The sequence below is a fragment of the Mauremys mutica genome, chromosome 8 (genome assembly GCF_020497125.1).
Source record: "Mauremys mutica isolate MM-2020 ecotype Southern chromosome 8, ASM2049712v1, whole genome shotgun sequence".
Classification (NCBI taxonomy): Eukaryota; Metazoa; Chordata; order Testudines; family Geoemydidae; genus Mauremys; species Mauremys mutica.
In genome coordinates, this window is record NC_059079.1 from 87919825 (window position 1) to 87931739 (window position 11915).

The following is an 11915-nucleotide window of genomic DNA, read 5'->3' on the forward strand; positions in this document are numbered from 1 at the left end:
CCCCTGGAAATTTCCACTACTTGCATCCGACGAAGTGGGTATTCACCCACGAAAGCTCATGCTCCAAAACGTCTGTTAGTCTATAAGGTGCCACAGGATTCTTTGCTGCTTTTACAGATCCAGACTAACACGGCTACCCCTCTGATACAGATAGCAGAGCAGCAAGATGCCCAATTTGGCTAGAACATGAAATAGATTGAGAACACCCAGATAAGGAAACAGGAGAAAACGCACCAGTGCAGATGCTCTTCATGTACAGAAGAATAATTAGCTGATGATCAAAGGGGCACACACAGATACTAATGAAATAAGTCTAGGGTGGACCTGCAGACCAGCATGCTATTTCCAATCAAATAGGCTGCCAGTACAATAAATTTACATTTGACCTTACGTTGACTTGTCCTTATAAGTTGGGATGTGTATGTGTCTGGTTACTTATTCACAAACATATCTATATCTCTGACTGGTACTCATCTCTTGCCCCCAATACATGGGTGAAGATAGTTAATAATTGGCTAACCTGAGACTTAAACCTGCCTTGTGTACACATGTATACAGTGAAATGTAAGTCAGTTATGGTTGCTACAGCCAGCTTTAATTTATGCTTTTGGTATGTGCTTTTGGAGGACAACCTAAGAACACTCATGTTTTCCATAGTAATTAATTCAATGTCTACACCAGTCTGCACCCAGAGATCTCTTTCCCATGAAGTTTAGACTGCGGACTCATTCCAAGAGATTCGTGTACCTAATAATCTTCTAGCATAGCCTGTTAGAGATCACTGCCCAACTGTGGGATCAAGACACTAATGCATTAATGAGATACTAAAACAACCTGTAGTCTGCAATCATTGAAAACTCTGGTCGTAGCCACCTTTAGGCTCAGGTTAGTAACCAGTTGCCTCTGTAATTGCTGTGAAGAACCACTGTTATATTCTCTCTTCCTGTTTACTACTCAGCTGAAATTACAGGAAAAATGTAAGTAGGACAGATATAATTACAGAATTGGAGTTAAGTTAGGATGCCAAGGTTAACACACCCTGTGCTTGTGAAAAAAGCCATGGGAGCTTTCCTGAGCATGAGTGTAGTGGAGCTGGATCACTCTGTTGGCTATCAGGTTGACCATTCATTTTAGAGAAACACTGTATGTTTAAATAGCACATAAATCTTTAAAGTTAGGCAATGCTCAGAATTTTCTTACACCAACAAATGTATGGCTAGGATTTATTTACTTATCCTTTGCTCTATCTGAGAAGGGCAGATTGAGGGTCACAGTGCAAGAAAGTCTACAAGAGGATAGTTAATTTCTGTATAATTCTGCATATGGACAGGCAGATAATATTGGCAGCAAGGCAGAATTCTTTCCTTGTGCAGTATCTGACTTCTTCCATAAAAATGAGCTAAACCAAGCATCCAGTATTACTACATTCAGACTGACAGCATCCTACTTGAGAAAAAGCCCTTTGATAATCATAGTTGTCTTTATGACCTGTGTGTTGGCATCTGCTGAGAGCACATCTGTTTGGAGCAAGTCTTAATAATGCAGCTGTAGCCCTTTGCAAAATCAGGTTCTCTGAACATGCTGCTGTGCTGCTGAAGCTGAAGGAAAATTCTGTCAGGCACTAAAATCTTTTGTCTGCCTTGGGAAAAGTGTTATAATTAACCCATTGTTGTGAGATTTCAGGACAGATTTCTCCCACAAGGAAACACAATCTAGTCACTGCATGAAAAGCCTGTGATAATCTAATAGAATAATAATAGAATAGCAATACACTGTAGTCTAATGACGCACTCGATTTATGTAAAGCTCCTTTCTATTTATCCTGCAGAAAGAAACATTATATAAATTTTAATCCATAATGCATTTCTGTTCAATGAATGACAGGGCAGCCTGCAATGGCTAGCATTTTTGGATAATCATTTCTTTAGGACCTGTTTTTAACTCTTGTTGATGCCCTGCCCCATGCATTATTTCTTCAGTGCAGTGTAACATAATTCCAGACAGCCTTTTATATGCTGCTAATGAACGACAATAGCCTCCTTCTCTTGCTCCATTCAATGTATTCATCAGCCTTCACCTGCCAAATATTTTTTTCAGGATTGGTTTGACTGGATCCTGATTACAAGAGGCTTTATATAACATAGCAAAAAAAAAAAAACCAGGCTGCTTCCTAGCAGATAATTGCAATGCAGATTAAAAACAGTGTAGTTCAGCCTTCTGTAGTGCTCTGCTCACTCAGTGGTGTTTATTTCCCTAACCAAACCGTCCTGGAAATGATTCACTTGAATGGGTGCCACATCTTTCATATAAGGCAACACAAAGAATAATTGCTGCTGTTTTCAGTTACGAACTGCGAGAGAAAACTTGAAAAAAATGGAATTAAGTGTTTCAGGGAGAGTGTGTGTGTGTGTGTTCTCATAGTTTATGGGTTCTTTCAATATGGAAATATAAGGTAATACTTTGGAGAGAAAAAATAGCTTTTTCTTAGTAACATTTGATCAATGCACACATCCCAGTGAAAGGTCCTCACCGAAATTGCTCCTGTTAATATGCTATATTTAAAACTTCCATTCTGTCTAAGCTTTTGCCCTGGAGTAAAATTTTCAAAAGCACCTGCATCCCATTGTAGCAGGTGTAGGCTCCTAAGTAACTTAGGAACTTTTGAAAATATTACCCCTGTTTTTTTACCTTTGTATTGCAGGGACAGGCAGGCAGGGACAGGATGTTTATACAGCATCTAGCACAACAAGGCCTTGTTCCTTCATAAGGGCTTGTAGGCTTTAGGGTTGCAAATCCTCCAGGATTGGCCTGGAATCAGCATCCATCTCCCAGTAACTATTGAAAGCAATCCAGGAGATTTTAATAGGATATTTTAAGAAAATGACGTCATGTTGGGGGGGAAATCTCCATGTATAGCTTCAGTCAGAGTTGGCAACCCTAGTATGCGTGAGTCTCTTAATGCTAACTGACCATGTAATATAAAGAAGAGTGGGAAGAGGATTCTCATTAGTGGCAAGTAGGGAGAAAACTGCAAGATCATAGGCTAGGGGTCGGCATCCTGCAGCACGCGTGCCAAAGGCGGCACACGGGCTGATTTTTAGTGGCACACTTCTAACAGCCAGGGTCCCAGCCACTGGCCCCACTCAGCCTGCTGCCAGCCAGGATTATGGAACCCTAGACCAGCAGCGGGATGAGCCGCTCAGCCCGCTGCCAGTCTGGGGTTCCGGCCGCCAGCCCCTTGCCAGCCAGGGTCCTGGCTCTTGGCCCCACTCAGCCGGGGTCCTGGCCCCCGGCCCCACTCAGCCCGCTGCCAGCCAGGATTATGGAACCCCAGCTCAGCTCGCTGCAGGTCTGGGGTTCCGTCTGCCACCTGCACTGCCGGTCTAGCATGCAAAACTTTTTACTGGCAGGCGAAACCTTAAATTAATGAAGACTTGGCACACCACTTCCCAAAGGTTGCCGACCCCGTCATAGGTGGTCTAGTAGTCACACTGACCATGTATGAGGAAGTGTAAATTCCTGTAGAAGTGAAGAACCAAGAGAGAATCTCCCCATTATTTTGGGGGTGGTGAGGGAGGAAACGGGAGAGAATTTGGCATCAGTGAGTTGCAGCATGCCTTTCACAAAAAAGGGCAGAATTGTACAAATGGACCGTGTTTGGTACTGACAAGCACCCAGTGATTCGTGAATTGATGTGATATATTGAACCATTTGAGCCAAACCTCTACTTAGGGAATTTGAACAGCATCCCTTCCACCCCATGACTAGCCAACACACCAGCAAGCCTCTGTTCCATCATGGCAACTGACTTGTTCCCTCCACTAAAATGATTAAATCTTAATCTTGGGCTCTTTAGTTTCTGAAGGTGTTCAGAACCCTCCTCAGACTGGGGAACTTGAATCTCAAGGATCGTGTGTTAATTCTACTTCAGTTTTTGGGAGCACATGCCTTAAAACACAGTGAGAATTATCTAGGAGATGCTAATAAGGCGTAGGGCGTGAGCACATTCCATTTCTGGATGAGATGTGCAAAGCAAATACAGTGAATCTGTAGCGTTAGTCTTAACAGTGCTGACAGTTCGCCTCACACATAAAATGAGGGGAAAATAAATGAGTCTTTTAAAATAATGGGTTCAGGAATGGCAGCCTTGGGCTTTATGAGTTGTAATTCGTGGCAGTTTATTGCAGTAAATACATTACTGTTGTTTTTGAGCCATATATAAAATCCCTGACTGTGACAGTATAGTCAATAGTATTTCACAACCAATGTCTTTTCTATAGTAGTATTATGAAACCTTTAGGCAAAAAATTGTATTCCTTTCCAATAATAGCATGGGACACACTTTTGAAGTTAATAAGATGTTGGTAGTTTAATCTATGTGAAAATGGCAAGGAGAAATCTGTTTAATGTGATTCTCTTTGAATAGTTTGTTGTGCATTGACATGCTTGAGGTAAACTTGAAGCCACTCTGAAATGCCTGGAAATAAATGCTAGCAAATTGCACCCCAAAGCTTATTGCCAATCTCTGAAGAAATGGCACGATGTTAGTTCTCCTTATATTGCAAAGAAGTTCAGATTTTTCAAAACCTTTCCTGTTGATTGAGAATTTTATCACTTTTGTTTGTAGACTGGCTTCTTATTCCATTGTCTTGTCAGGTAAAGTATCTCTTGTAAATTTTCTCATATGTAAATCTTTCCATAGCTGTCTGAAGAAGGTGAAACATCTTACAGACATCTGTGGAGAGTTTTTTTGTGTGTGTGCATGTACCTGGCCATAAAGCACACTGGTAAGGCCTGCTGATGGCTTTTTAACAGCAATCAAATATTTTAAATTTCTGATAGCTGAGGTGAGCATTGAGAAAACACAATTGTTTTCTTGTATTGGGATAGGAATCGACACATGCTGTAACCCTAACACTGGAGTAATGTAGCAGGCAAATCCCAAGTGACATCACAGCATCTGGAAAAATAATTCACCACTCTCTTTGCATCTTCCCTTCTTTTTCTTTAGGGGTGCCTCTGATGGTACAAAAGCATCATCTTCAAGGTGGGAGATGCTCAGTTGTTTTGGTAACCATATGCTGAAAAGATCTGCTCTTTACTTTCATCAAATATAGCCCCCCACCAATATATGCATAATATAGAGCTATAAATAATGTGTTCACTATATTTGTGGGTTTGCAGAGATGGCATTCTCTGCTTCTTTTTAGCTTTATACCTCACCCTTTTAAAGGAGAGAGAGAAATCCTGTGGGAACTACTAGTATGCTTTTACTAAGAAGTAAATGTTTGAAATGGATTCCGCGCCCTTCAGAAAGTGACCCATATTATCTGCCTGTCCATATGCAGTGACACTGAAATGCAATTAGTATACTTGGGAGATTTTGGATACCAGTTGGCTGATGTAAGGTGATGCTGAATTTACAGAATAATGTCTCTGTGAGATCTTCCGTCCTTTCCCCTAGTCATCTCCTAACTGAGGTGCCAAGTCAGGTTCATCTTTATTCTTAATGATCCCAAAATATATTGGCTGCTTTCTGCAGCTTTGTTTTTTCCAACAATTTCATTCCTGTGACAAGGAAATCATTAACTTCTGCTTTGATTATATATCCATCAATATAATTTTTTTATTGCATAGCCATTGTCCTTTTGCATAATTTGTATTATGACATTTTGACATCTCGTGTGACCTAATTAATTGTATGTTGACATTAGTAACAGGTAATAATTGGAGGTATACCAATCTCCTAGAACGGACCTCGAAAGGTCATCGAGTCCAGCTGCCTGCCTTCACTAGCAGGACCAATTTTTGCCCCACATCCCTAAGTGGCCTCCTCAAGGATTGAACTCACAACCCTGGGTTTAGCAGGCCAATGCTCAAACTACTGAGCTATCCCTCCCTTCTCCATAGATACAGCACTATTTACGGTCTCAGTACAAAGGAAGCCATGATGAGAACGTTGCTTCCTAAACTGAATCAAGCTAAGTAGGGTGAGTTTATTCTTTGATTAATTTGTTTTAATGAAATAGAAAGATAGTAAGAAAAGAAATCAGCCTGAATGTCAAGAAAAACTTCATAGTTGTGAGATCTGTAAGGCTGTGAAATAGTCTCCCAAAAGAAGTGGTGGATGACATTATTTTAAAAATTTAAAGCTAGACTGACCAGACAACTGGCAAACAAACTTGCATTGGTGGGAAGAGAGGCTCTGATTTAATATATATTTTCTACTTTAAATACCTATGATTCTGTGGATGAAGATTAGATTAGAAGATTAAGATTAGGGTTGGAAAAGACCTCAGGAGGTCATCTAGTCCAATCCCGTGCTCAAAGCAGGACCAACTCTGCTTCATTTTTATCTGTAAGCGTAGAGGACTTTTATTTTACCTACTTTTATTTTAACTAGCTGAAGAACTAGGAGTATTAATAATTTGAGGTTCTGATAAGTTAGTCTAAGTGTATATGTAATTTTGTTGGAGCCAAAATATAAAAAAATCAGTGAACAACTAAGAGCACTTATGTTGAACAGTATCTCACTCCATGATCAGCCACATTGAAATAAATAGGTTTTCAGAGATTCAAGTTAGCCACTCCACATTCCGCAAAGGCGCAAGACACCACTGGGCAATCTTAACTCTTCATTAACTACATTTTTAAGTATTTAATAAATAGTAGCACATAGGTATAACTTGCATTATGTTACTGTAACTGCATGCCTATGAGCACTATATAAGCATAGCACATCGCATAAACTGTCACAGTGTATTATTTTTCCTCCTTATGACTCAGTTATATACATCTTTGAAAATAATTTTAAAAATATAAATATTTTGTATATGGCTCTTCCTAAGGAGAATGTGTGGCTATTCACAATTTTTAAAAGGAAAGGGCATTTGGAAGGGGGCAACATAGGCAGTAGCTTCGCAAGTGTAGGGAAACTGAGAACTTGTCTATATTAAATGTGGATTGGTCAAATTTTAAATTGGTATAAAAAGTAACGTACTTGAACTGGTGCAAAACATAATGTGGGTACTCTTAATCCTATTTAAACGAGATTGGTATCAAATTTGCTTAAGCAGATTCTTTACTGAATTAAACTAAATCAATATTGACATAATTTAAATAAGATTAGATTGTCCATATTGTGTGTTCTGCTAGTTTAAGTAAATTGGTTTCAAATCACAACTAAGTTAAACCAGTACAGCTTTGAATATAGACAAGGCTTTATCCTTTTTCTTATTTGTGCCATACCATTCGTTTTGTATCTCCCTCCAGCCCCTACACTCATGTAGTTTGAATTGGGCATAATGGTATAGAGCCCAGTGCTGTACCTTTAAAGTCAGTGAGAGTTGTGCTATTTGTCGGCAATCCCTTGAGGTCGAAGATGATCTCTTTCACAGGTTTTATTTTTCATGGGTCCTTTGGTGACTGAGGAGTCCAATTCTTGAGCCACAGGCTCATTGGTAGACATTGCAGGTGGTTTTGGAAGACAGGGTTGGGCCGTAATTGCTGCGTGACAGTTGTCTTTCCGTTCTTTTCTGGCATTTTTCTGAGATCTGGGCAAAACGATTTTCCTCAAAAGTGGAAGTTCCCTCTCTGACAAGTCTTCACCAGTTATCCCTATCCTGAGCTGCTATCTCCCAGTGTGTGGGGGATTCTCCCATTGCCACAGGACTTCTATGCGTAGGAAAAAATTCTCCTATGAAAGAAGCCTGCACATGAGTAGTTTAGTGTAGGGGAGCTGATGTCACCAGCAGCCACACAAATCTTGGCAAAAGAGGCACCGGTGTCCGGTGGCAAGCAGGTCCGAGACAACTGGCGGTTTCTCTTCTATTGCAGCCTTTGTCCACCTTCACAGCCATTGAGAGGTGATCCAGCTTCATCTACCTGTTCTGTCATTGAGGTCTTATACTGGATTGTGTTGTGCTGGGCTGCACTTTGTCTGGTACCTCACCTTCGACCTTACCGCCATGGGTGACCCTACCAGGAGTACAGGACTCCTGACAGCATAATTCTTAAGGTCTTAAATATATGCAAGCTTCTCCACCACGTCAAGTTGGCAGCCCAAGGAGAAGGTTGTGCTATTATCTTCAATGGGAACAGGATCAGGGTCTTTCTGTATGACTGTGTTTCAAGCTGTACTATTACATTATATAAGGGCACTAGTATTTACTAATCAAGTTGCTAGATCTATTCAACCAGTAAAATACCCATTGTTCCTTGTTGAGTTCTGCATTTGAATCAGATTTCTATGGAGACTGAAGAATGTTTTTCCTTTTGTGAATGTAAATGAGTTTAAAATGACCATGCAGTTCATTCTCATCATAGCCTTTGTGCGTGGTTTAAGATTCAGCACCTGAGCCAATTACCTTTGTAAAAGAACATGAACAGAAGAACCATCGCGCACAAGTCTGAGGCAGTCAAAGAAAAACTACCAAACAGCTTTGGTTGTGGCAGTTTGATTAAAGAAAATTATATAGACTTGGATAAAGATAAAATAATATAGATAAAGAAATGATATAGACTTGGAAGTTCAATTGTGAACAATCAGCTTGAATCTGCCTTATTTGCATTAACTCACATTTAGAACACACAGATCATAAAGCATTTTTCTCATAGAGTTAGAAATAGATTTTTTCCATATTAAATATTTTTGTTGTACCAGTTAACTTCTGTATAGAAAGCACTGAGCGTGAAGCTGAACAGGTAATATGCTGAATTGTATTGTTTGCTGCTTTAAAACCATCACTGGCAAGACACAAAGTGAATTTGTTACCATAATGGAATTGGTTTTCAGTCCTTGTAATGCATTTCTCTTTCAGCATTACCTTGCTTCTGTGGATGGCTTTGTCAGTGGACTCAGCTTTGTATCGTTGTCAGCGGCTGGCTGCGAAAGGATCCACATGGACTCAGTCGGAATCAACACCTCTGCTGTCTTCTGTCAGAAAGAGGCTGAGATACAACTTGAACAAATGGAGGATTGTGTTTCCCAACAACAAGAGACTTCAAAAAGATTGGGAGAAGGTTTCTAGGTTTTATTCTGGAAATGGGATACAGACCAAGAAATACACTTTGCTCTCCTTTTTGCCCAGAAATCTCTTTGAACAGTTTCACAGGTATACACTTGCCAAAACTAAGGAAATGATTGATCAGCTTTAAGATCTGTCCCATCATAAGTGATCTTTGATAGAAATGTATAAAGTTTCTATAGGTTTTTGAATAATCCTCTAAGAGAATTAATATCCCTGATTTAGAATTATACAAAACAACATGCTGAAAGCAAATTATTCTCTTAGATTCTATAGGATTTTAGAGTAATTTTATAAAATTATGTAATTTTTACCTAAGCGCATTGATGTCATCGATATTAAGTTATATAGAACTTGTCCATAAAGGGTGGTCAAAGCTGAGTTATTTGTGTGGCTCAGTCTTTCCCATTAACTACTGGTTGTAGGACTAGTGACCTGGCCATGAAGAATCCTGCCAAGAGCAGCCAGTGGGAAATGCCATTCTGATCAAGATAGATTAAATTTACCCATCCATCTTTCACTTTGAAATAAACATTCTGTACTATGGTGCCAGGTTCTGTCATCCCATGGTTTGGCCTATCTTTTTCTTTACCTTATGTCTGTAAATTCATAGAGAACCTAGTCTGCTTCTTGTAAAAACAATCCCATAAATTTCTGAATATGAGTTTTAAATACTTAGTTGCTTTTTAAAGTTGGCAATCCTTGAATCAAAAATAAATGCAAATATGGGAACCTGAATGTGAGGGAAGTCATGAGGTAAACAGTTTTTAGGTTTCTGGATTTAAACAGTGGTATAATACACAAATTAAATGAAATTCTTTTTAATGTTATGAAAATATATCTCCTATAGAATCCTCATAAGGAATGGAGACATCACAATGCAGTCAGGAAATATTCTGTCCTTTACTGAGGAGGGAAGGGAGCAGGAGGGGAAGGAGAAGTGTGTGTGTGTGTGTGTGTGTGTGTGTGTGTGTGTGTGTGTGTGTGTGTGTGTGTGTGTGTGTGTGTGTGTGTGTGTGAGAGAGAGAGAGAGAGAGAGAGCTGTTTTGACCTACAAACAGTGTTGTGAATCAGGAAAGGACACATTTAATTTCTGGCTATTGTCATTTGTTTTTGACCTTCTCAGGTTGGCTAATCTCTATTTCTTCTTCCTGGTCATCCTAAACTGGTTCCCACAAGTGGAAGTTTTCCATAGGGAGATCACGATGCTACCTTTGGGTGTGGTGCTGCTAGTAATCATGGTTAAGGATGGCACTGAAGACTGCAGGAGATACAGATTTGATAAGGCAATAAACTCCTCTAAAACCAAAGCATATGATGAGTAAGTGGAATGAAACAATGACAATGTTTTTACATTACATTATTTTGTGCGGTTTAACCACATTATTTTGCAATATTTTCCCCATTTAATCACAATAAGTGAAATTAATACATTTGGAAAGGTTTTTATATAGGGACTGGTTCCTAATGATATTAATGGTAAAAAGCTAGGGAAATAATTTTAGCCCAGACTGATGTCAGTAACCTTTATTCCACCACACAGGGTGTCTGTATTGCTATAGCATTTTCTCTTAAAGTTTTCCAACCACTTTACTAAAACCAGATAATTAAGCCTCAACACCCCTTCTCAGTAGGTAAAGGATCTTAGGGATGGCGATCCTTCACCCACTATTGAAATGCAGCCAACTTTGGAATAGAACATTGCAGCTACTTAACAGCATGGCATAACACTGCTCATTGGCATCAGAAAGGGAAGAATATTGTATCCAACTGAAACCAGAGCGGGAAATTTCATCGGTAGACTAGAATGTGACCAGGACATAAGTGTTAACACTTCATCTCTGCCATCAGATCTCCAATAACCAAAGGTGGCCAGTCCCTCCAAGTTTCATGTGAATGACTGCACCTCTGGAAATATAATATCCTTTACATTTCTGCTGGGGCATTTGCCAGTACTGACTCAGAGGGAAGAGAATGGCTTCTACTGTCTTCTTAATTACCAGCAACACTTCTCACAGCATCAGAGGTCTTTTCTCCAAGCACTGCCCTGACTAGACCCTTCTTAGCTTGCCATAACTGATGGGACTACATGACAAGGTGGTAAACTTTCATTAAAAGAGGGTGATTACATTGTGCGGTCCTTTGGTCAAGAGGGTTTGTTTTTTTTTTCTCTTAAACTTGGTTCTGTAGAGACAAAAGCAAATGGCAGATAGGGATAGTTTTAGGAGATGAAGTCCTGGCACTATTGAAATCAATAGCAGCCTTCCATTGACTTCATTGAGATCAGGGCTTCCCCTTTGAACTAACTTACTGGCAATAATTTTAGCTTCTAACAACTTTAAAGAGAGTGTTTCAGAAAAGCCTCAAGAGGAAGACTGGGCATATGTCTTCAAATTTATCCACCCACTATAATAATATGCAGAAAGAAGATTGCCTGGCACAAGCTTCAGGAAGTACAGTAACACAAATAATAGCACATTTCAGGAGTGCTTTTGTCATCAATGACTTGCAACAGGGCAGACTTTAGGACCCAGAATCAGCCTGACTGACAGTGGCAGAACTGGTTTCGAGGAGGAGGATACTACCTATTCCTGTGACGTCTGTATTCCACCAGGTGTAGCTTTCCATCAGGTGAAAGACAGCAGTCGTTTCAGGGAAACTCAAATCCTCATTCCACGGCTTTGCATTCTTCTGGATTATTTAAACCACTGTGCTTTATTTTTATTATTATTTGACACGACATTTTTAAGGGGAAGTAAGATGTCAAGGAAATATGCTCTAGGCTGCTGTTCTATGAATATCATAAGGGAAAAACTTTTTTTCAAGAAAGTTTGCTGCCATCATGCTGCTTCAGATTCTGAGACACAAAATGAGGAGTCAGAGAACAGA

The 11915-nt window shown here is 39.7% G+C and overlaps 1 protein-coding gene across 2 annotated transcripts in view; it reads left to right on the forward strand.

Annotated features, from left to right (window-relative positions):
- The window catches only part of ATP10B (ATPase phospholipid transporting 10B (putative)), a 235171-nt gene that overhangs the window by 153883 nt on the left and 69373 nt on the right, over positions 1-11915 (forward strand). For both annotated transcript variants that reach the window (XM_045028482.1, XM_045028481.1), the window contains exons 2-3: positions 8820-9113; positions 10153-10347. In XM_045028482.1, the coding sequence (XP_044884417.1) occupies positions 8839-9113; positions 10153-10347 (470 nt within the window). In that variant the 5' untranslated portion in view covers positions 8820-8838. The remainder of the gene's footprint in view (positions 1-8819; positions 9114-10152; positions 10348-11915) is intronic.